The 22,800-nt window shown below is 48.2% G+C and overlaps 7 protein-coding genes across 7 annotated transcripts; 4 read left to right on the forward strand and 3 right to left on the reverse strand.

Moving 5' to 3' along the window:
• Window positions 1-222: 222 nt before the first annotated feature.
• On the forward strand, window positions 223-3,326 carry L228DRAFT_165066 (hypothetical protein). The gene is made up of 5 exons (XM_018329416.1): window positions 223-1,036; window positions 1,102-2,226; window positions 2,292-2,546; window positions 2,609-2,822; window positions 2,879-3,326. The coding sequence occupies exons 1-5, from the start codon at window positions 711-713 to the stop codon at window positions 2,981-2,983; spliced, it is 2,025 nt and encodes a 674-aa protein (XP_018186579.1). The 5' UTR covers window positions 223-710; the 3' UTR covers window positions 2,984-3,326.
• L228DRAFT_165084 (hypothetical protein) lies at window positions 2,864-4,818 on the forward strand. Its single transcript, XM_018329417.1, has 4 exons — window positions 2,864-2,935; window positions 2,989-3,174; window positions 3,230-3,280; window positions 3,345-4,818. Exons 2-4 carry the CDS (start codon window positions 3,022-3,024, stop codon window positions 4,605-4,607), a joined length of 1,467 nt encoding a protein of 488 aa, XP_018186580.1. The 5' UTR covers window positions 2,864-2,935; window positions 2,989-3,021; the 3' UTR covers window positions 4,608-4,818.
• L228DRAFT_248775 (hypothetical protein) lies at window positions 4,770-5,868 on the reverse strand. Its single transcript, XM_018332929.1, has 3 exons — window positions 5,811-5,868; window positions 5,566-5,682; window positions 4,770-5,220 (listed from the first exon to the last, which is right to left on the reverse strand). Exons 1-3 carry the CDS (start codon window positions 5,821-5,823, stop codon window positions 5,174-5,176), a joined length of 177 nt encoding a protein of 58 aa, XP_018186581.1. The 5' UTR covers window positions 5,824-5,868; the 3' UTR covers window positions 4,770-5,173.
• Window positions 5,869-9,621: 3,753 nt separating this feature from the next.
• On the forward strand, window positions 9,622-10,398 carry L228DRAFT_239916 (hypothetical protein; the record flags this gene model as incomplete). The annotated part of the gene is made up of 1 exon (XM_018331190.1): window positions 9,622-10,398. The coding sequence occupies one exon, from the start codon at window positions 9,622-9,624 to the stop codon at window positions 10,396-10,398; it is 777 nt and encodes a 258-aa protein (XP_018186582.1).
• A 1,031-nt stretch (window positions 10,399-11,429) lies between these two features.
• On the reverse strand, window positions 11,430-17,426 carry L228DRAFT_262096 (hypothetical protein). Its single transcript, XM_018334386.1, has 6 exons — window positions 17,033-17,426; window positions 16,660-16,981; window positions 16,554-16,600; window positions 13,360-16,495; window positions 12,638-13,300; window positions 11,430-12,579 (listed from the first exon to the last, which is right to left on the reverse strand). The coding sequence occupies exons 1-6, from the start codon at window positions 17,090-17,092 to the stop codon at window positions 11,861-11,863; spliced, it is 4,947 nt and encodes a 1,648-aa protein (XP_018186583.1). The 5' UTR covers window positions 17,093-17,426; the 3' UTR covers window positions 11,430-11,860.
• A 192-nt stretch (window positions 17,427-17,618) lies between these two features.
• Window positions 17,619-20,523, forward strand: L228DRAFT_248781 (WD domain-containing protein). Its single transcript, XM_018332930.1, has 2 exons — window positions 17,619-17,921; window positions 18,013-20,523. The coding sequence occupies exons 1-2, from the start codon at window positions 17,705-17,707 to the stop codon at window positions 20,022-20,024; spliced, it is 2,229 nt and encodes a 742-aa protein (XP_018186584.1). The 5' UTR covers window positions 17,619-17,704; the 3' UTR covers window positions 20,025-20,523.
• Window positions 20,124-21,510, reverse strand: L228DRAFT_248782 (NAD(P)-binding protein). The gene is made up of 3 exons (XM_018332931.1): window positions 21,252-21,510; window positions 20,597-21,175; window positions 20,124-20,525 (listed from the first exon to the last, which is right to left on the reverse strand). The coding sequence occupies exons 1-3, from the start codon at window positions 21,322-21,324 to the stop codon at window positions 20,308-20,310; spliced, it is 870 nt and encodes a 289-aa protein (XP_018186585.1). The 5' UTR covers window positions 21,325-21,510; the 3' UTR covers window positions 20,124-20,307.
• Between the last annotated feature and the right edge of the window lie 1,290 nt (window positions 21,511-22,800).

Below are 22,800 nucleotides of genomic sequence, written 5' to 3' on the forward strand. Positions count from 1 at the left end.
CTCTATCTGCATGACCTCTTTTGGCCTCTCTATTGGTTACGCAACTGCCTATTTCCCTTCTCAGTCAACCTGATGGCGTGAGTTTTCCATTTATTCCACAGTATGGTAGTAGTTCAAGACGAAATAATTACGAAGGCTCTTGACGGCTCTATTCCTTCCCCTGCGATGAGCTTAACTGCTGTAAAGCTTACCTCCTCATGATTGCCTATTACATTTACGAACTTTGTTGATTTCCAGTCATCTATCAAAGCCACAAGGTTCGATCTCCAATGAAGCACTGTACAGTTTCACAGCGAATTGATCTTTAACTTGTTCATTGTTCAAGTGCAGAATCCACGCGAAGATGCTGTTTGTTCTGAGCGTTTCTTTTGTGCTAAACTGTTTGCAAAGTGTCTTTGCTCAAGAAAGTAATGGCAGAATACCACCTTCTCTTGTGTCTGTTATTTCGTAGCATTATGATGTAAACTCAGAAACTTCTGTTCACCTGCCTTCATTTCACAGCCCTCATTGTTTCTGTTTCACCTGTTCACTCGCCGCGGCAACCATCTTGCAGACGTACACCAACTCCACCTTACCAGTCATCACATTGTATCACTCACTTTTAGAGGTTCTTCTCGGTTCTCTGCCCATCAAGTTGCTTCTTCCCTTATCGGCAGGAAAACAATCCAGCTTCAGACTTTATGAAAGGAATTCTGAAGCTAATCTAAAGGATGGAGACCCCTAACTATTTCTCCCGACCCGACTTTCTGAATAATACAGAAGAGAGTATCCCAAATAACGCATTCCGAAACCCAGGTAATTTGAAGCAGACGCTGGCTGCAAAGCCTCATAAACCGGGTTTCAAATCTGAGCCTAGCAATGATGTATCACTTGATGCAAATCATGCACAGGCGGCTAGACTATCCGGGCAGATGATGACGAGTTATTTGCCAGCTGGGAACTCTGAATATGCCACGCCTTCTTATCAGAGGCCTCTTCTCCGAGAGAATGCCAATATGCGGGAAGGAACCATTAACGATGGCTATCAAGGTCGAGGGTAGGTTTTGTCTGCGGTCAAACCATTAGAGATCGAAAAGATGAATGCGCTGACGATGCATAAAGCCAATCTCAGCAACGCTCCACCAGAGCCCGTACACGAAACACACAATTGAAACCTTTGGCAAAAGAGACGATTGTGATTGACGTCGATGCCGACGAGGATGACGATGAAGTGCAGATTTTGAACGAGTCACCTATCAAAGTTCCCCGGAAATCCGAGAGGTCTCAGGTTCCTTCAAGACTCGCTCCTTCAATCAAGCGCCCGATCGAGCTAAAACAAGAAGAGACCGTTACAGAGACAAAAGTCCGACCTCTGTTAGCTTCAGTCAAAACTTCACCCCGCCGGCCGGAGGCTAGGCGCTCTCCAAATGCTGCCAGTGAAGCCGTTAACCAGCGCCGGTCTCTTGACTCAGATACTCTGTTGGGTTTATACTCAAAACAAAGAGACTCTGAGAAGCAAGAGGCCGTTGCAATACAGGAGAAGCTCAAAGCTGAGCTTTTGAGCACTCAACAGGAATGTGGACATTTCCAATTTGAACTTGACAAGGCACGACGTGAAAAGGACGAGTACCGGAATGAGGTGAACAAATCTTCCACTATCCTGAGCAACTATCGAGAACGAATCTCGCAGCTGGAGAAATTTCTAAAAGGTCTAGCAAGCGATCGCGATTCTCTCCGCAACGAAGGTAATGATATTCAGCGACTATGTCTCGAGATGGAGGGAGCAAAAGAGGATTACGCTGGAGATTTGCAAGCAATTAAGCAGTCAGCTGGACTATGGGAAACTTTCCGAGCTCGTGGATGGGAGATATATGTCCGATCCTTGACCGAGGCCCGCTGTCATATTGACAATCTCCAGCAACAAATTAATCTGCAGCAACAGCAGCTCGAGGACAGCGTTGGCCGTCTTGCAGAAGCGCGAGATCAGAATCTTGACCTAGAGAAGAGAAACAAGCAGAATATGGATCTGTATAAAGATCTAGTCGGCATGCTCGACATGGGAAACATCAACATATTGGCGAAGCTGGGCGAGATAAGACAAGAAGTACAGGAGAAGGGACTGAATGACTTTTATGGAGAGAAGCTCGAGGAGTGTTTCAGCTTACTGCAACATCTTGATGACACAAAGGAAGAAAGTCGGAAGGCAATCGAGCAGGTTAACGCAAGCGTCTCATGCGTATCCGGCGAGTGAGTACCACATTCCGGCCAATTCCGTTCATATCCATATTCTCTCCGCTGACTGCCAATGATAGTATGAAAGACAATTTCCAGACTTTACTTGAGCATCAAACAGATATCCGACAGGATCAACAAGATCACGCGTCTCTCATGAAAGATGACATCCAAAGCTTAAAATACCAAAAGCAGACTGAGAGCAGACTGGTCCAGGAAACCACAGACCTTCGCGAGCAAAAGGCTATTATTGAAGAAAGACTAGCCGCAAAAGAGCGAGAGGTCGTAGACTTGCGTGAGCATTTGAGCCATGCCGAGTCACTTTTCGAGAAAAGGTTGGTTACGATCTTAACTGGATTATTTATCATTGTTATGTTCCGTTATTAATCTCAGATAGAACCGGGAGGTTGAATCATGATATTAGCGTCCTAAAATCCGAGAGCGAGGAAGCAGAGCGCATCAAGGCCGAGCTTGACGAAGCACGACAAAAACATGACTTACTGCAGGGCGAAGTTGCCAAGGCACAGGAAATGCTAGAATTCCGCATTCAACAGGAAGAAATAAAGATTGAAGAGATGCGCTCATTAAAGCGGCTCTACCAGATTTCTCAGGTAATAGTGGTTGAGCCAACCCTAATTGCGGAATCTCCGTTCTTATATATCGCTAGGATGAATTGAACGAAGCACACTTGAAAATTGATAACCTCGAACGGGAGCGGGATGGAGTAAGATATTCGAGGAGCTCGGTATGGTCTATCACACAGCTGACCTGAATTAGCATGAGACCAAGTTCAACGGACATAAAAAGACAATGGAAGAACACGCAAGAATTTACAAAGAAAAGCTGGCTATCGAGCACGAAAACAAAGTACATGGACTGGAATCTGCAAGGAACGATCTTAATAGGAGAATAAGCCTTTTGGAGGAGGAGATCAAAAAGGAAAAGTCTGTCAATCAGGATAAGGTTCGTTTTCATGATTTAGAGGCAATGGAAATTGATGTTGCTGACGGATTCGTAGAGCGGGAAAGTGGCTTCTTTGGAAGCAGAAATGGGCAGTAAAATCAAAGAGGTAAAGTCGAAAATTTACCTGGACTGGAGAATGAATGCAACTAAAATTACTTTTCTTCCTATAGATTGTTCAGTTAAAGCAAACGATGAACCAAATGCAACATCAACTCAACATCTCTTCATCAGGCCAGCTTATACAAAACCCTGCCGAAGTGGAAGCAACCAAAAAAGGCAAAAGTCCAATTCCAAATCAGAATCCAGCAATGCATAAAACGCCGCAACGAGAGATCCCGTATCAAAAACTGTTCTCTGATGCGAATAAAAAGGATGTGCCGGCTAGTGCTACTGAGCAAATGGAGATTCCCTCCGGGCGTAAGCAAGAAAACCTCTTTACAGCCCGAGAAAAGTCTCTTGTGGAAAGTTCTCAGGATCTTATGCCCGGTCTTCTCGGTCAGATCGTAAGGAATAATAGTCCTTGCGGGTCTGGAAGCAAAACCCCCAGGAAATCCGCCCAAGTACACAACATACGTGGGAGCCCTGGAAAATTTGGGGAAGCTAATCCAGGTAACAAGAACGCAGGGTACGACCTTGGTTATCAGGACCGCAAGGACGATCAGACTCCTTTTCAAGGAGCTCAAGTCGAGTCTATCAACAAACGGGTCAGTCCGAGTTGTGCGATCGACCCTCACATTCCAGGGCTCGAACCAGGTTCCATTCTACGGGACGAACCACAGAGATATCATATTAGAAGTTTCGAAGAATTTAGAAAAGATACACACTCCACTCCTTTAACAAGCCCGCCCTCCTCTGATGCCGGCAACGAGCCTTCCATTTGCGCCGACACGCCCACGCCAGTTACGCGGTCGAATAGGAGAAAGGATCTGAATATACAAGATCTCGGCAATGATGACCATACTGAATTGGAAGAAAATGAGGAGGCTGCGGAAGATTCCATCGCATCTAAAGACTTGAGAGAGTGCTACCGGCAGAGGACGTTGTCAACGTTATCCGACTTCAAGCGTGACAACCCTGAAGCCTGGTCAAGCTCTGGTAAAGCCGCGAAACCGACTACCCCCAATCCTGCAGCCGTTAGTCCAATATCCGCGAACCAGAGGAAACCCATGAACAAAAGTCAGAATGGCGGGCGAAAACGGCCAGCAGAAAATGAGCCAGAGGCTATATCCACTCCGAAACGGAATCGAGGCAGTCCTCATCCACGTGGTACCCCTCAGTCTACTAGAGGCAAGCCAAAGGACCCGCGAGCCCAGTCGCAATTGAGCCACTGGGACTCAAATGTAGTGGCATCAGGAGTTGCAGCTTCCAACAATCGGCGTCAGCCAAACAGAGGCAGAGGTGGGAAGATGTACGGCGGCAAGAGAAAGCATTAGCTCTTACTTGCATTTGTTGAATTGGTAATTGACAAATTTTCGCCTCTTTCTCGTATTTCTCATCTCAACATGAAACTGGGACTATGGTACTAAGATTTAGCACGTCGAAATGGTTTCTCTTTTCATATTTCGTTTCAATCTTGGCATCAATACTGATAATTTCTCCCAAATTAGCAAATGTTGGCTCTCTAGAATTGCTTGTCAATGGCACGTAGTTTAGCTCAATTTAGTGATATCGCAATGAAGTATTTCGCACACCAAAAGTCCGTGTATTCAGTGCTTCAACATTTTCAAGCGAGTATGTAAAAATCCCTTAAATTGAACAGAGATGAGTCTAGCGCAGCATCTCCTTCTGTAAACCGAATTTGCGAACAAAAACCTCTTTGGATGCCATCCAGTGATAAAAACTCCGTCTATGATACATGCGAAATGCCCAATGCTCGCGCTTGAATACGTCCGACTTTTTCAGCTGTCGTTTTTTCGAATTTATATACGGCCTGGCGACCTTGAATCAATCCGGTCTCCGTTCGTTTCTGCAACGTATAAATATATCGACATTCGAAAACTTATTTTCCGCCGCGCTTTTGCTCGAGAAACAAGACCTTCTTCCGCACTGCGTAGAGACAAGTATTAGTTTGACTGTCTTGCCCAATTTGTACTCCTTTTCACCCTTTCTTCCAGTGATGGATCACTGCCGTCGGCTTTCATGCCCCGTATTCCGTATAACTCTCGCATCCTGATAATACTGATTGTTCCCGCCGCACAATCTGTGTCCACGTATGCGGCGTTCTTCCCTGTGCTTGATCTGATTTCCTAAACCACTTTATCCGTCTTTTCCCTTTTGATCTCCGTTTCTCCCCCTCTTCCTATTCAAACATCTCCCTTACACCTGTCCTTTCCCACTTCGATGTATCCGTAACCCATAAAGAAAGACAGTAATAAGAAATATCACACGTACCGACAGGATCATACTTCAGCATACTCAGCGGACGATGCTGTCTGGCGCGGCGCAACGTAAGGTAGTATCCGGTCTTGGCCATGGAGAGCAGCCGCACCGCAATAGTATGAGATTTGCCTATTTGTAGAGGGGGGACTCATTAGCTTCTCTTCCGCCATTGAGAATGAGAGGGCATAATATGCTGATTTCCAAGTATCCAAAGGTTCAAGGAAAGGGATAGCGCATTTTTAAAAGAACAAGCCTACCTTTCTTCGCCATCTTGGGTGCTTTGCGCTCGCGGCGAAAAGAGGATGCGTTGCACTCAATCGACTCAAATCACCAATGTCCTTGCGGGATCTGGTGCTCGGAAGTTTGAAAGGGTTGCTCCGTGGGATGACTAAGCAGTGTGGTTGATGATAGGGGAACCTGATTGGCCAGTAGCAGATAGTGAGCATTGCAGGGTAAGCGCTTGGTTGAGGTTAAATGGGCAATGTCAAATCGTGCCATAATTGGCTGGGAACCTTGATAAGGTACGCAGGGTAAGAATTTGGGCATGTGCACATTCTGGAGCTCAAGCTTGAAGTGACTAACAGCCGAACAGGAGCTCTATCGTTAACGTTCATTCTACTTGTCTTGTGCCTCTACAGATAGTTCTATTTCATGAATAATGATATTTCTCACTGGCTAAGTTTACTGGAAGGAATATTACAATATGTCGTGAAGAGCTGAATTCTGAGAGAAAGGCAAGAAGTCTTTCAAAACATGGCAAAATATGGACGCGTATGCCTGTAATGCCAGTGTTTTACTCTGTCCGAGGGACCCTCTTCTCCCTTGCTGCCAGCAGATAACTTCCGACCGAACCCCCACCGATGACGATGAACGCGTCGTGGCGAAAGTTCAGAGAATGTGGGTGGTAAGGCAGCAAGGAAACACATGGGTCCTGAGCTCGACATGGGACACTTATGAAGTACTATACGCTTAGAAGTTGCAGCTATGCTATCCATGTCGGGTCATGTCGCCGCATGCAAAATGTACAACATATCGGCTATGCAGGTATGATTGATTCCAACGGGACAGGAAACAGGGAGCGACCATGTCCTGTACTGTATCAACGTCAGAGCAAGGGACGAATCCGTTGACAACAGATTCAGCTGGCAAGAGTCTTCCATAGTTTGTGCTACTGAGGGAGACTAGGACGCGGCTTAACAGGCAGAAGAAACAAAGCGCCTTTGTCTGTCTTTTAGTTTGAGCATGAAATTTTTTTTTTGCGCTACGGAAGCACTCCCGGCAGAACGTGGGGTCGGTGCAATGACAAAGCATCTTGAATAACGGCTTGGCCGGGCCCTAGATCGAGAGGAAAGAAGCTGCAGTAGAACGGTAAGGTAACTTGAAAATTTCTCATAGAAGGGGGGATGAGAGCAGCTGAGACCACGGCATGGGACGGGTCAACTTCAGGGAACGGCTATGCAGTTTTGTGCTCCCACATAGACACTTCAGTACGGTTGAATAATACAGAGGTACGCCAAGTGACGTTCCTAAAGACTTCAATCGCGTCTGGCTCTACCTTTGTTGTTCCAACACTCCCGGCAGTCTGGATTGCCGTGACGCCCATCGCCACCCGATCTTGGCCGTGTATCATTATCTGGTTGCCTGATGGGCCCTCCAAAATGCTCTCTTCGATCGGGGTATAGTAAGGCCAAGAGAAGGTCGACAGTCAGACCAGACCAAGAAGAATCGGGTAAAGGTACAAGGGATTACGGTATTAATTGAGGACCGTATACCCTTAGTGAATCTGCTAATATATCTCTGCCTACAGGCTATACTTATGAAATTTTGGGGGCCGGAGGCGAAAAATTTGACTTCAAAGATCACGAGTCCCGATATGAGTTTTGCTTGCTAAGCAGATTCGGCATCTTAGTATCCAGGATGTCTGAGCGACGAGAGTGTTTTGATTTTTGATCGGCTTGGCAGCGAACATTTTAACGTCAGGCACATAGTAGCCGAGATTCTTCAGATGTTACTGAGAAGAGGAAGTCAAAGACTGGACAAAGGCGCAACTGAGAAATGACATGTACTGCACGGCATTTGTTTCGAGTTTTTGGTATTGAGAGCCGAATCATCTCACTGAGCATAGCCAAGCGATCATGCTGTTCGTCGCCTTTGATGAGACAGCCGCAGTTGGTATAATGCTCTCAATCCCCTAGCTATTTTCATTCGAAATCCTCGGAACAATCATATTTGTGAGACATCATGACAAAGCGCTTGCGCGAGCAATTAATCAACTGCGCCTTTTTTACACTCCAAACAAAGCCAAGAATATCCTATGAAAGTTTCAACAATAATAGAAGGTCGGATTGCGATTGTTTTGAGAGAAGCGGCAGTATCAGAAGTTTGCAGGGGTGACAGTGACAATGATAGCAACGGAGACTGGTGAGACGCGACGGGGGAGGAAGACCCTCGACCTTTTGTCTCAGGAGCCGGGTCGGGGCCGCGGAAGAGCGATCAGCGCGAGATCAAACAGGAATTGTGTGAGAAGACGCCTTGAGGAATCGAAACACTGTGCCGCACAATAGATCCGTTTTGAAAGAATGCGCGACAATGAATGCAATTTTTGGATCGTGGTATTATCATCATCATCGACATCATAATTTGCTTGTCTGAACATGCGTCCAGGAGCCTTTCGTCATTTCAGCCTTGGGAAGGCGGAGCACAAATTAGCGGACTTTGGGGGAGGCTTGTTGTGTACACGGTATCGCTGCGGTACAATAATATCAGCATGTACTACGGCGTTCCATCATTCTACTGCTTCTTCTGGGTGGCTGAGGCGGTGCTGTCAGGGACAGCCACGGCCCCTAAATGATCGTTTTTGGAAAAGGTCAGAGGTATGATCACGGGCAAAATCAATTCACCGCTTTGAGGGCGAGCGCCACCATGGGATAGCGTTGATGGGTAGGAGGGCACGAGGGGGCCAGTAATTTCGTCGAATCACGCCCGTTCTTTCGCCAGCACCGCCCACTGTTCATCCCGACAAAGTCAGCCACCACTGATTTGACTCAATGTACAAAGTACTACAATAGATACAGCAGGCGGCAGAATGACTGGTCAATGCCTCGAGTACAGAGGCTTACTAAGTCAGAAAGGAACGGGAACCATCGCTCATGTTCCCACTTCGCGCGTGCGCTAGGATTCCCGCGTCCCGCGATTTCGAGCATCATGCGGCCCTATGCTTGTCGCCTCGATCCGGGTCCGATGGTAAGGGAACGGCTACCCTGGGAATTTCTGCATCATCACCCGCCCAGAAGGTGAAGGCGGTGGTAGACGAGAGCCTGTCATTACGTCGCTGCGCCCGTTGACCTATCCAGGATCTCCCTCGGCGCACACACGCTCAACCAATGACCGGACCAGAAGTCTCGCAATTGCAGACGACGGTGGACAGAAAAAAGGTATGGTCCATGTCCTGTCGAGACAACTCTTTCCCTTGTTGACGCTTGGCTTTGTACTCGTAGTTTTTTTTGTACCGTGGGTAGCTCTCTTTTGCCCTTCACCGCCCGCCCAGGGGACCCCAGTGGGTTGGATGGGGGTGGGTGACCCCTTCTGCCGTTATTCTTAGTTTGGCTTTACCTGATTGGGGCGGGCTTGGACGCCTATGACTCCAGGCTCGTGCTAGGCACCAACTCCACGCTCTATATGCATACAAACATATAAACTCTCTGCTTGCTTCTTTTTTTCTTTTCGTCTGATTCTTTCTATTATCATTACAATACATACATCTTCTGAACACATTACGCAATATACCCTCACGTTTCCAACATTTAATTTGCGCTCTACACTTGCGTCCTGCATCTTCTCTGCTATACACCAAAGCTCCAGCACATAAAAAAAAATAAAACACACTATCAACAAGAAACAAACTACAACACAACGACCACGGTGTCTTCCTTTCGAACAATAACTACTCGCGCCTACCACTACTTTCCCCGGCCTACATTCCGTCGAGCCAAATCATCCCCGTCATCCGAGGTCGAGGTCGAGGTTCTACCTGAACCTCCTCGCAGCCCCGCTCTCACAACATCCACAATGCCGTATATCCAGCGCCAGGTCGGCTTCGACCCCGTGCTCAACTACACCCGGCCCGCCACGGCCGAGGAGCGCGCCGCCATCAAGAACTTCGAGCTGCACGCCCGCCGATGCACCCAGTGCGCATACCCCTACGACACCTTCCGCCGCGGCAAGTCCCTGTGCGAGCGCGGCCACGCATACGCCATTGACATTGCCGAATACATGTACTCCAAGGCCGGCCAGGCCTACTCGACCACCGACCGCGAGGACGGCAACCAGCCCGTGCAGGTCGAGATCCCGTCCGACTGCGAAGTCGTGCGCGAGCTCCTGCAAGCCATGTCGGACGGCCTGCGACTCCGGCGCTCTCCCAAGACTGCCCCTGCCGTGACGAGCTACGATCAGACATACTACGTTGCGCCCAGACCCCCGCCGCGGCGCTCTGCCACCACTGTTGGCGCTACTGGTGTTTCGGCGTCGGCTTCGCGGTCCCCCGCCAGATCCCCCGCTGTTTCCTCATCAGCGTCTCAAGTCAAAGTCACATACGCTCAAGTGCCGGAAGTCAAATCGCCATACATCTCCCAGTCGCGACGTTCAACGGCGACCACGAGCAGCAGCAACAGCATCCCGACTGTCATGGAGACGTATAATCGCTCTTCTCCCTCGAAGCGCGAGACGGTCTACTATGCGGACAAGCGCGACGAGCCGCGCCGTGGATCGCTGTACAGACGCGACCTCGCTGAGCGCAGGGAGCGGTATAAGGGCTACTACGACGAGCAGCCGCGGTATTATCGCTGAATCAGGCCGTTGTCGCTGTCGCTGTCCGATGTCTCAGATTTTGCAGACTTGGCGGATTTCGCAGTCTGGAAATTTTATCTACCTCGCCTTAGTCACTTGCGCTTTGGTCTTGTCATTGTGTCTTGTGATGGCTTGACTTGATGGTTTTACTATATCACCACAGTCATCACATCCGCCAGGAGGGAGGGGGCGGGAAAGCAACTCTCATATACACAGAGACCTTAAGACTTTCGGCTTTGCGTAACTTAGCCTTACGCGCGCTGGGTTGTCTCCCCCTTCTGAGCAGTAGCCACCTTCCCGCGGTCCTGCTTTGGAATCAGACTTCGACTTGCTGTTCGTCGTTTTCTCCTAGTTCCCTGGTTCCGGCTGCGATAAGCCATAACACATCTCGCGCGCGTCCAGTTTGACTCAAGTCACTGGTGCCCAAGGATAAGGTTTCACCTGTGACTTGGAGATCGTTGTCGTCGTCGTCGTCGTTGTCATCATCATCATCCAAGTATGAAATGGGCGACGCAATTCGCTTGGACAGCTTGGGTTGAATGCGCATCTCTCTCGAGTTTGTTACTCGTTAATTAGTCGCTGATTATGCGCGCAACGGGACTTTTTCAATTGTCTTTACTCTTTTCCAAAGTTCCCATTGTCTTTGAGTACTCAACAGACTTCCAACACATATCCAGATTCACAAGAAAAACAAAGGAAAAGAACGAAAAGCAAGAAAAAAACATCCCTGCAAGTCATTGAACTGCATTGATGTGTTGGACTTGGTGGTTAGTTTTTAGATGATAACTCATGTTGTCTTCACGCTCATCGTTTACTTTGTGTGAGTCTACTGAGCTACTCTTTAGAGTAAATGAAATATAATTCAGTTGATGAGATATAAGACAATTTGAAATGAAATATAATTTTAATTTTAATAACTTCCTACGTTGTTACAAGACTCTCTCTTGATGCCTAGTGATACGGGGCCAACATAGAATAACAACATAGAATAACGGGACAAAATTAAAAAAAATAAAAAAATGTATTGCACTACTACCTGATACTAAAACGCTACAATGCGATAGACTTAGGGCTACAGTTACAGTAAGATGAGACACTCAAAATAGTTGAAAAATTCAAAGATACGGGAAAAGGTATCATTGCTTTGTTTTACAGTTGAACGACGACAATGAAAATGAAGAAAGAGACGATGATGTCAATCAAAATGTTAATGCCAATGCGAATGCCAGTGACAATGATCATGACAACGACGACGACAAGAGAACGAGAATGAGAATGAGAATGAGACTGGGAAGAATTAAACCAATTGCTAATAAATCGCAGTACAGTCCTGCCCAACCAACACGCTATGCGCCCATGTGTTGCGAAACCCATCTGCAAGATAAAATATCCAACTTGCTAGAACAATAAACACCTGCTCAACGATAAAAAAAAGAGATAATAGATAGACGGAATGGATACATTACAACAAAGAGCTCAATGCGCGCTGTGCTTTTGCTGCAGTGGCAAGGTGCCAGGGCAAGATTTTCTCGCCGGGCTTAAACATGCTTTTATGCCGCGCTAGAACGCCAAGGCCTCTATATGTGCAGAGTATTTCGCGCATGAGGCAGTCGTTACCTCCGCGGACAGGCTGGGAAATGTAAAGTAGATTAATGGCAAGTGCGTCTAGAGGCTGAGACTCGTCCACAGATGTACGGCGGAGAAGGTAGGCGCTGGCAATGGCGGGATTGTAGTCGATTAGGGAGCGGGAATTGTTGAGACGGTGGGAGAGCATGACTCCCCAAGATTCATCAGTGGCATCGACCAGAGTGGCGTCAGGCTCAACATCCGTCACAGCAGTAGTTGCTGATGAGGCGGCGGCGGCGGCGGCGGCGGCGTTTGGAGGAGCATCAGATGCTGCTGTACCTGCGCCAGCTGATGTGCTGGGTGTTGCGGGAGTGCCAACCGTGTTGCCAAAATGATCTGGAGATAACATGGAGTTTTGAGGCGTGGATGCCGGGGTCGTGTATATGTTGGTCGGCTGTGTAGTTGCTGCAGAGAAACAAGAGGCGGAAGAAGTGTAGGCAGGAGGTATAGGGGCCGGTGGTGGAGGTCGGATGAATAAGTCAGGGCAGCTATCGGTGTCGAACAGAGTCAAATGGAAGGGAGGTTGGGACGGTTGTGCGGCAAGGGAGGTCCATACTACCAGAATTTATTGTCAGTAAGTAGATAAGCGATGAGGCCTAGAGTGGGTACTTACGCTCCATTTCTTCGCGATCCATGAGGCCATCTTTGACAAGAATGAACCGCCAAGTTACTCTCTTGGTCTGCACAATCTGCAATGTCGTTTCCCACATTTCGCTGATAACTTCTGAAAGGGGCCTGGCAGGGCCCTTCCGCCGAGCCAGGCAATACGACACATTGGTTTGATATTTTCCAAAACTGTCCGTCCAAGCAGCAGATACCCAACGGCCATCGCTGCTAATCGAATAAGCCATGTGCATGCACGTATTCTCCATTAATAGCGATGGTGACGGCTCAGTAGTCAGTCGAAATTCAATTGCCTTGGGCGGTTTGTCGGCCAAGACGATAGAAGGAGCGTGCTGGGTTGGGCCAAGCCTTTTATTCTTTGTGGCTTTCGGGGCACACCGATTGTAGACTTCGAGCGCAACTTTTGCATACTCCGTCTGGGTGGGAACAATTAGAGCCGTGGGTGATGCGATAAAATCCATGGGAATAATCTGCAAGACGAGTTCGTTGAAGGTCTTCTTCTGCTGAGCCTGCAAACTCTGGAGGTATGCCTGGAAGAGCATATAAGCAGCCGCGCAGAGATTGAGTACCGCACTAGGATGACGGCTATTGTTGACCATGTAAATCACGATATTATTTCCTACATCTTCAGTAGCATTTGGAAGAAAGGAACCTGTAACTATCAGTCAACTTCAATCCCTCAAAAGCGAATTGATTGTCCACAATACTCACCGAACTTTCTACATGTTACTTCCAGGTCCTTCGTTCCTCCGCTCCCAGAAGTGGCTTTATGATCATAGGCACTAATAGGGACGAGTCCTGGTCCATTTCCCTGAAACTCAATGCCCTTTTCGTGACTGCCAAGCTTGCAGCTCTCATAAGCAGTACCCAAACGCGTGAGAAATGTATCCACAGCCCCTTCAATGCCGTCTCCTGGAGGGAAGATACAATAGGACAAAACATCCTTTGGGCCGCTGGCTGGCCCCAGTCCAAATATTTCCCAGAATGGCAATGCAGAAGATAAGAGCTCAATTGGAGTATCCTGCCGAAATAGTCGCACAGGCGGGGGGGGAATCGAAAATACATTCTTCTTTACCGAGCATGATGAACCCGGCTCTCCCTGTCCGGTAACAGTTCGCCGTATATTAGGTCGAATGTGCGCTCTCCCAATCATTGGCATTTCTGGGAGAAGATCTTGGACACTAGCGTACATGGCAAGATCGCAACGCTCCGCATCCACACAGATTTTGCTTAGAGCTCGAGAAACTCGTTCGTCCAAAAGGGTCGATGCTGGAATCTCTTCATAATTGTCATCGAGTAATAATTCGTCAATGGGGATCTTGTGTATCCCCCAGGTGATCTGATCAGCAAATACTTGCGCAACACCGATAAAATTCTTCTTCGTGAATAAAGAAGACGGTGTTGCCTCGAGCTGCTGAGCCATGCTGTAGCCTCGCAGAGAAGAGTCATTTGCATCAGCTTCAAGGGCCTTGCATGTGATTGGAAGGGGTTCATCGATATCGGTCTCGTCAGCCACGGAGCTAAAGGCAAGCCTTTGCAAAGACGAAGTTGCCGCATCATCTCCATCATCCTCGAGAGGTCGTTTTCGCTTTGGACCAAGCCCATACTCAGACTCCTGATATTCCTGTTCGCTCGACGAAGAGCTCGAGGTATCGTGGTCTGATTCATCTATGAACCCTTGTTCTAGTTTCTCGACCGAGTGATCTTCTCCATGCTGCTTTCTCTGCGCCTTGTCACTGACTGCAACGGGACTTTTGACGGCATCTGCGGCTCCTGCCATGGCAGCAGCAGAAGAAGAAGAACCGGTTAATTTTCGCCTGGGTTTGGGCAGTCCGATATTTGGAATTGAACTCTTGACGAGAGACTCTTTGCCACCCTTTGCTCCACTACTACGCTTGGGGCCTGCTACAAACCCAAAGCGACCCTCCAGATTATATTTGTAGTCGTGTAGATGTAGGTTTTGGCTGAAATTCACCGGATCAAAGATGCTAGGTTTCCGGAAGTTGTCGTGCTCCCTATCCCGCGAAAAACCATCACCTGCTTCTTTCCCCTCTGGCGCTTGTTGAGCTTCCTCGCCCGGCGGCAAGATCTTCTTGACAACATCGGAAGGGCTCAGTGGAGGACTAATGAAGGAATTGTGTTTTGGTAATAATGCCTCCCCTTCAAATGGAAGCTCTGCAGTAGGTGGAGGCAAGATAGCTTGCGGCTCCGTCTCCTCTCTCTTCATCGGACCTGCGACTTCGTCTACCATAGCGGTATCGATAGTATCTGTGTCCGGCGCAAGCTTCTTCTTCTTCTTCTCTAAATCTTGGTCAATATCAGATGAGGCCGTCGCATGCCCATCGTCCAGAATCTTCCGTGTGCTATCGATGGGCAAGTCGGGAGCCAAATCTAACTGCCGATCAGGTCCCGCGTTCATATCGGGCTCGTGCAGGCTTTGAATCATATCACCCCCGGAATTAGTCGTCTCAATTCCGTCCATGGCAGGTTCGTCAAAGAAACTAAAATCTGCTTCGGTGACGTCATTTCCACCGAAAATTTCATCGTCCATGTCCCCAAAAAGATCATCACCAATGTCATTATCAATGCCGGTCATTTGGGTATCGTCAAATGATGCTGTAGGCGGGTTTTCGTCCGTCTGCTCGTTATCCCCACCATGAGATATCGAAGTTGGAAGGTCATCGTCTTTGACTGTATTTTCTTCTGGCACCGACAAGCCAGTGGGCTTTTCAGCGAGTGAAAGCTTAAGATTGCTATGAGAGAGCAAGCCATCTGGCGGTGTCGGATAGATGCCGCTAATTGAAGGCACATCGGCATGATTTCCGGTACGACCCGTTATAACTGGCGCATCACTGCTTATTGCTTGCTGAGCAAGTCGAGCAGTCTCTGCTTCCACCTCTTTTGCCTCTTCTGCCGCGCGAACCTGTTTAAAAATTTCTTCCCGCTCCGTTCGCTTTGAATACCAATCTTCTGCAAACGCCAGAGGATCAGCTATAACCGGGTCCGCCACATCAGAGGCCCTTCTTGTTTCCTGCCCCGAAACAAGGCCTTCTCTGGAGCCCATCGACAGCTTCGTGGAAAGGGAATTCTGCGGCCAACTAGATGATTGTGGTATAACAAGGCACAAACATGCTGGCCAAAAGATTCTCACTGTCTTTTCGCCAGCAAATTGTGAACTATTATCTGATACCTCATCGCGCGGCGCATTTATTTCTACTTCGATCCAGGAGTCAGATTCGTCTATATTTGGAATATCAAGACCATTCCAAGACAGCCAGCTTTGCACATGATGTCTCCATGCGAGGCTTGGTCGAGTTCTTTGACGCACGCCAGAACTCCAAATTGTCCCAGACACGGGACTCTCGGCATAGGCAGGTGAAGCAGGATATTTGACAGAAGGTCTTGCTCTGAACCTTGCCCTTTTCCCTCCCGGCGCGAGTATTAAATCCTTGTCTTCAATTCCAACGTGATCGCGATCGAATAGATACCACTTGGGCAATTCTGGTCTTGCATCCGTAATAATGGAAAGTATTAATGTCCCAGTAGCGGTTAGTCGAGCATCCAGAGAGACCAACGTAATATGATGTAATCGCGGCGAAATGTTGTAAGTGTCGTAGACCCCAAGGGGTTTAGAAAACGATGGTAATAGTAAAATTCGAAAATTGACGGGTATATAACGATACTTTTTGGCAAGCGAATAAGAAATAGTTGAGATGACTGCGGTGATAAATAACCGATATGCGGTGGCGATGCGTTCCCGCGATTGTGTAAATGCTTCGGCAGACGACGCGTCGGAGGAGGTGGGGTGAGCTGCTGGAGATGATACTGGAACAGGCCGTAGCGGAGCCTATGATGCTGTTATTTCCCACGCGCAAAGCAGCTTTGGACGAATGGGCCACACGTACCTTTGATTGATCAAGGCTAGACGAAGTAAAAGTATCCTCCCGAATTTCTTCAGAGTGTTAACATTAATCTTCAGTGAATAATCTTCAGCGATAAGAACCAGCTTACTCTTTAGCCTCGCCCGACCAATCGTTATATATTCCCCCGAGGGCAAGTTTCTGTCAAGCAACCCTTCCGTCTCATTCGAACCCCGATTTAAAGCGATATCGTACCACCAAAGCTCAGTGTCTTCAGCAGAGCTCGCGACAACTTTCCCCTGGGCCCTTAACTCAAGCTCTACCTCTTGGCTGAGACCTGCCACTTTTCGGCCATCGGGTTCCCGTCGCGCAGTATCGGGGTACGGTGTGGGAGGCTGAGAGAAGGCTGGTGACGGATTGGACTCATTTTCGTGAAGAGCGTAGACATTATATCTGATTGACGTGCAATCATCCTAAGGAGATATAAGTAGATTGCAAAAAGGAGCAGGTCAGGAGATAAATACAATCTTATGGACATTTGTGAGGCATTGTCCTGGAAACTCCATGTCGCGGTCCCCTGACATGGAGTTCGAAATCTGTCTGCAGACAATCTAAACCACAGTGCAGATTTGAAGCCGAAAGCTAAGCTTTTAACCCATGAGGATATCAATCTAAAGGGCGTAGAAACGTTCAAAGTGCCATGCGTCGGTATTATGACGAGCTGTCCGATAGGGCAAGGCAAGTGTCACCTTTTGATTCGTACGTTGTGGTTTGGCAAGGAAGCACCAGCTTCCATTGCAGCGGCATAAAGATGAATCAAAACTGAAGGATCAATAAAGAGTACAGAAATATCAAAAGACAAGCAACTGGTCAGCAAATGCGATCAGATCTCAGCTCCAGAGGTCCAAGTTCGGTCCCTGATCCGATCCCCGGCCCACGAGCGCTGACCTTCCGTCTCCACGTTGAGATGAGCGAGTCTCGTTCCAGTTAAGCTTAGAATGTCCATCTTATCTGATCCGCTCGGTTACCGGTGATAAGCATTTCCCGATGGGCCGGCAGAAAGGGCCATAGTCCCGGAGATCTCCGCCATCTTTTCTCTGCGCCCAAAGAAATTATTTTGAAAGTCGCTGCCCGCCACAGGCAAATCAATCGTACCACTTGGGGAGAATTTTCTCAGCTCGTGAGCTGTGCCGAAGATGAAGCTCACAAATCACTCCGGTGTCCCCGTCTATACGATTGCCGGTTCGTCAACCGCGCGACCGCTGCCAGAGTGGTTGCAAAGGAAGCGCAAGAGGAGTCTGAAGACGGATCCCGAGTTTGCCAATCGAGTTGAGCTGCTTCAAGACTTTGAATTTGAGGAGGCTAGCTCATGCATTCGTGTCAGTGAGGATGGAGAGTGGGTTATGAGTACTGGTATGTATTTCATGGATTGGGCAGAAAATACTTCTTTCAGCACGATAGGCACACGAGACCAGAGTTACATATATTAACAGACCTTATGCAGGCACATACAAGCCACAGATCCATACACATTATCTCCCTCACCTCTCGCTCTCCTTTACTCGTCATACAAATACACTCAATCAAACCTTCCTCTTACTTTCCTCGGATTATTCGAAATCCCTTCATCTCCAAACCGACCGATTCCTCGAATTCCACACTCCTGGGGGCTGTCACTATGCCACAAGAATTCCAAGATACGGTCGAGACCTGATATACGACAAGCGCTCTGCAGAGGCGCTAGTGCCATCAGTCGGTGTCAATGCGGACGGAAATGGCGAGGTTTTCCGGTTAAATCTTGAGCAAGGTCGTTTCATGAAGGGCTATGAACTCGATGTTGGCGGCGACGATTTCACTTCAAGTGGCGGTGGTGCGCTTCAGGGAGGTATCAATACAGGCAGCGTCAACACAGGTGCGATTGCGGAGGAGAGCCATAATCTTCTTGCGTTCGGAACTTCGCTCGGTACCGTAGAATTCTGGGATTCTCGATCAAGAGCAAGAGTTGGGATTCTGGGGGCTCCGCCGCAGCCTGAAATCTCGTTCGAAGGACGAAATGAAATCACAGCCCTTGAATTTGATCGCTCTGGTCTAAATCTTGCAAGCGGGTCTTCAAACGGCCTGATATATCTTTACGATCTTCGTTCTCCAGTGCCGCTTTTGAAGAAGGACCAGGGTTATGGCTACCCTATTCAAACACTCAAGTTCCTTGCCTCCAGCACAGCTACTCGAGCTCAGACAAGCGAGCCCAAGATCCTGTCCTCGGATAAGCGGATCATCAAGATATGGGATGCCCGGAACGGTGACCCTTGGACATCTGTGGAACCGGCTGTTGACCTTCATCACGTGGAGTGGTGCAAAGATAGCGGCATGTTGTTGACTGCGAACGAAGGTCGGCAACAACATGCCTTCTTCATCCCTCAACTCGGTCCCGCTCCCAAGTGGTGCGCCTTCTTAGATAACCTCGTTGAGGAAATGGCTGAGGATCCAAACGACCCGAATGCCTACAATGGCCAGACCGCTGGCGAGGTCTACGACAATTACAAGTTCTTGACTGTTCCTCAGCTGAAGTCCCTCAATCTGGACCATCTTGTTGGCACGACAAATCTCCTCCGGCCGTATATGCATGGTTACTTTGTTGCTCAGAGACTGTACGAGGAGGCAAGACTGATCTCTCAGCCAGAGTCGTGGGAACAACAGCGCGCCAAAAGTATCCAGGAAAAGATCAACCGCGAACGCGAATCCCGTATCCGCGGCTCTAAGAAGGTTTCGGTCAAGGTCAACCGTAAACTTGCCGAGAAGATGTTGGAGCGACAGGAGAAGGAAGAGCGGAGACGTGCCCGACACCTTATTGAGAAGGGCCAGGAGCGTGCTGCTCCCGCCGACCAGGCTATGGATGTGGATAATGCTGAGGACAGAGAGAGCGATAAGGAAGGTGGCGAAGAAGGCCTGCTTACCGATTCTCGTTTCTCCAACCTGTTCAAGGATGAGGATTTCGCTGTGGACGAGACTTCGCACGAATTCCGTGCTCTCAACCCAAGCACCAAGGTTGAGGCGGCTCCTCCTAAGCGTGGTCTGACCGCTGTCGAGGAGGAAGAACTCGACGAGCGCAGGGCTAACAGTTCGTCTGAGGATGATGACGATGAGTCTAGCAGCGAAGAAGAGCGACCTCAGCAAAAATCGAGAAGAGACGACAGAATATCAACGGCGTCCTACAAGAAGGCCGGCCAACGACCGGCGCAGCCACAGATGCAGGTCTCATCATCATCTCGCAAGCCCCAAGAGAGGCGAGACAGGTCTTTTGGTTCTCGCAACATGAAGGAGGGCGGCCGGGAAAGACGTGGCAGAGGCGGCGCCCGTGGTGCTGGCGTGGTTGGTGAAAAGCAAATCACCTTTGCACCGGAGCCTAAAGGCAAACCGCAGAGAGCGAACCGAGAGGCTTTTGACCATGGCCGAACAAAGGCCCGTGGACCGGATAGCCGTCGGAGTGCAAGCGGCAATGTGTTCAGGCGAATGTAATAGCATAGCATCGAGGCGTTTCGGTATTCGGTGGTTCGGCTTGGTTGTCATTGATCCAAAAGTTTGGCAGTTTCATAGGTGTATAGTTTGAAGCTTTTCTTTCATTTGACGTTGAGCTAGATGCAAAGGTCTAAACGTTATATATAGATCACTTGCATATTTCTTAACTTCCGTTTGGTTACTCGATGCAAAATGTCTATGAACCGAACTGTCCATCTCCTTCCATGGCGCTAACAAGCATCATCTGCGGCTGCGAGCTCAAGCAGCTAGAAATGTCACATCGTTAGTAGGAGGCCGGTACTATGCCCAGTCTGCCGCCATCCGTAACTAAAACGTTTCCATTGCAATAGGCCCCAGCTCTTGAAGTTAGAAACAAGACAACGCCCGCCATATCCTCCTCGTAGCCAGATCTTTGTGCCGGGAATGCCGAACGGGGGAACTGGGTGTTCATAACAGCGTCCATGGAACCGAACATGGCCGCAGTGATATCAGACGGGTAGACTGGAATGAACCAAGTTTTCAAGAATCAGAAACCAATCCTCCATCCTTTTTCTAGAAGCTAAAAAACTTACCTCCAGGCATGATAACATTACTCCGAATATCGTACGGGACGAGATTTGTCGCCATGGCCTTCATGAGATGTGTCACCGCAGCTTTGCTTGCCGAGTACGCATATCCAGAAGTGATGACCCTGCTGTAAGACGATATGCTGCTCGTGGCAATGACCTGGCTTTTAGTAAGGCCCATGTTGCCCTTTTTGTTTCCTTCGTCCAGCAATTTCAAGAATGCGACAACCGAGTAGAACGTAGCGGTCGTATTAGTTTCCAATGTAGACGTAAAGTCTTCCGCTGGCATGTTCCAGAGAAAATCTTGGAATTCCTCTAATGAGGCATCCTTTTTCAGTTCTTTCACGCCAGGACCCGTCTTTCCCTGGTTGGCAATGAGCACATTGACGTACCCGATATCTTTCTGAATAATTGCTGCGGCGCGCTGGAGGTCTTCCTTTGAGGAAACGTCCCCTTGTATAGGCACAATATTGCCGTGTTTGGCTTGTTTGGCTGCCTCGTCAAGGACTTCTTGCCTTCTGCCAATTATGTATACCTTGGCTGCACCATTGGCTTCCAAGGCCTTTGCCATCATGAGCCCAATTCCTACGGTGTTATAAAGAGTAAGTAATCACGTCAATGAGTGCAGCATAGGGTGGCACATGTGCTACTGGTATCGTACCTGACCCTCCGCCGGTAATGACTGCCACGAGTCCTTTGACGTTGAAAAGATTCGCCGCTTCAATGGAAGACATGCTGGAAAGTATTCAGAATGCTCAATCTTGGATAGATTCTTCTGAGAGCTAGAGGTAGAGCTAGATGGAGCCTGGAAACGTTCTCCAATTTCTCGAATAGAAACGTGTCAAGTCGGCGGAATAATATATCTAGTGATAGATTCGGAGGCAAAGCTTTGGTGAAAGATATGATAAAAGGTACTTGCAAAAAGCGGAGCGTGTGTAGATTCTATGTCATATGTCTGTTTCGGCTGCGGGGAGTGGTGCACGAGTTCCCGCCGGCTTCGGCCCCACAAATATTTGTCAAGTCAAGGTGAAAGAACGATCAACGATAAATATCACGTAACAGTATTGGAATTTAGAGATCCGGCATCATATATTCAAACCAGAAATTCCGATTATATTTACTCGAATGACCTTTTAGGTGTGTGACGGCATAAGCTTTCCAAAGCGTCATGGCTCCAGCGGCCTTGCGGCTAGATCAAGCTTTGCGCTAAGAACGCCGCAAGCGGTCGCTAAGCTAGTTATAACTCATTGGTATGGCTAAGCATTGGTGTCTCAAAAGAAACATCTCCAAAGCTGAATTAAGCTTCTTTTGTATTACTTACATTTATTCTGCAATGTATTTTAAATTGAAATTTCTTGGCATTCTTGGAAATTATAGTAGGGATTTGATTTTCCATGAATATTTCTGGTTTTATTAGTTTCGTTATTTCCCCCTTTCAATTTAATTCAATTGATTAATTGTTACTAGAGATCCAGATACCAAACTAATATCGACTTCACACACCAAGCCTTGAAATACACCCAAATCTGCAATGAGAATATCCAACTGGAAGATCAGAACTGGCAATTCTAATTACAAGAACCCGAGAAGCATGCACCATATAGTCCACCGTGGCAAGTTATTTTCACTTTCGTTTGGGCACTTCAATAGAACTTGGGATGGTGACTGACACGGAATACTGTTTATCTCATAAGCAAGAACCGGAAAGGAGAATATGTTGCTTTGTGGAGATATTTCTTCATCGAGGGCTTCATGACCATGAGCCCAATTACCTATATGAATTTTTGATAACGAAAGTCACACCATCACATGTGTGAAAGAAAACTGGGAGTTGCGTATAAATGGAATTATAAGGCAGCCCTCGACAAAACCGCTAAACACGGCCCAAAGCGGCAATACACAAACATCGTGGGCCGTCCACCAAATTCGAATTGCCATACATGGGCTTCTGGGCAATTTTCGGATAAATGGACCATATGCATGTTCAGAATCTGACACTTCATAAGAAAAAACATAAGTTCTGTCACCATTTGAGCTTTGTATGGGCACTGGGACAGTGGTAAACGTCCAACAAGGTTTATGCACTGCCAAAAATAGCGCCCCTCCACACCACTGGGGCCTCTTCTACAGGCGCTAGACCGGCACTTCCTCCAATTCTTTGGGGATTCTGTCTGCTGGCGAGCACTAGAACGGTTCCCAAAACGGTAACT

Source organism: Xylona heveae (assembly GCF_001619985.1).
Source record: "Xylona heveae TC161 unplaced genomic scaffold L228scaffold_8, whole genome shotgun sequence".
Classification (NCBI taxonomy): Eukaryota; Fungi; Ascomycota; class Xylonomycetes; order Xylonales; family Xylonaceae; genus Xylona; species Xylona heveae.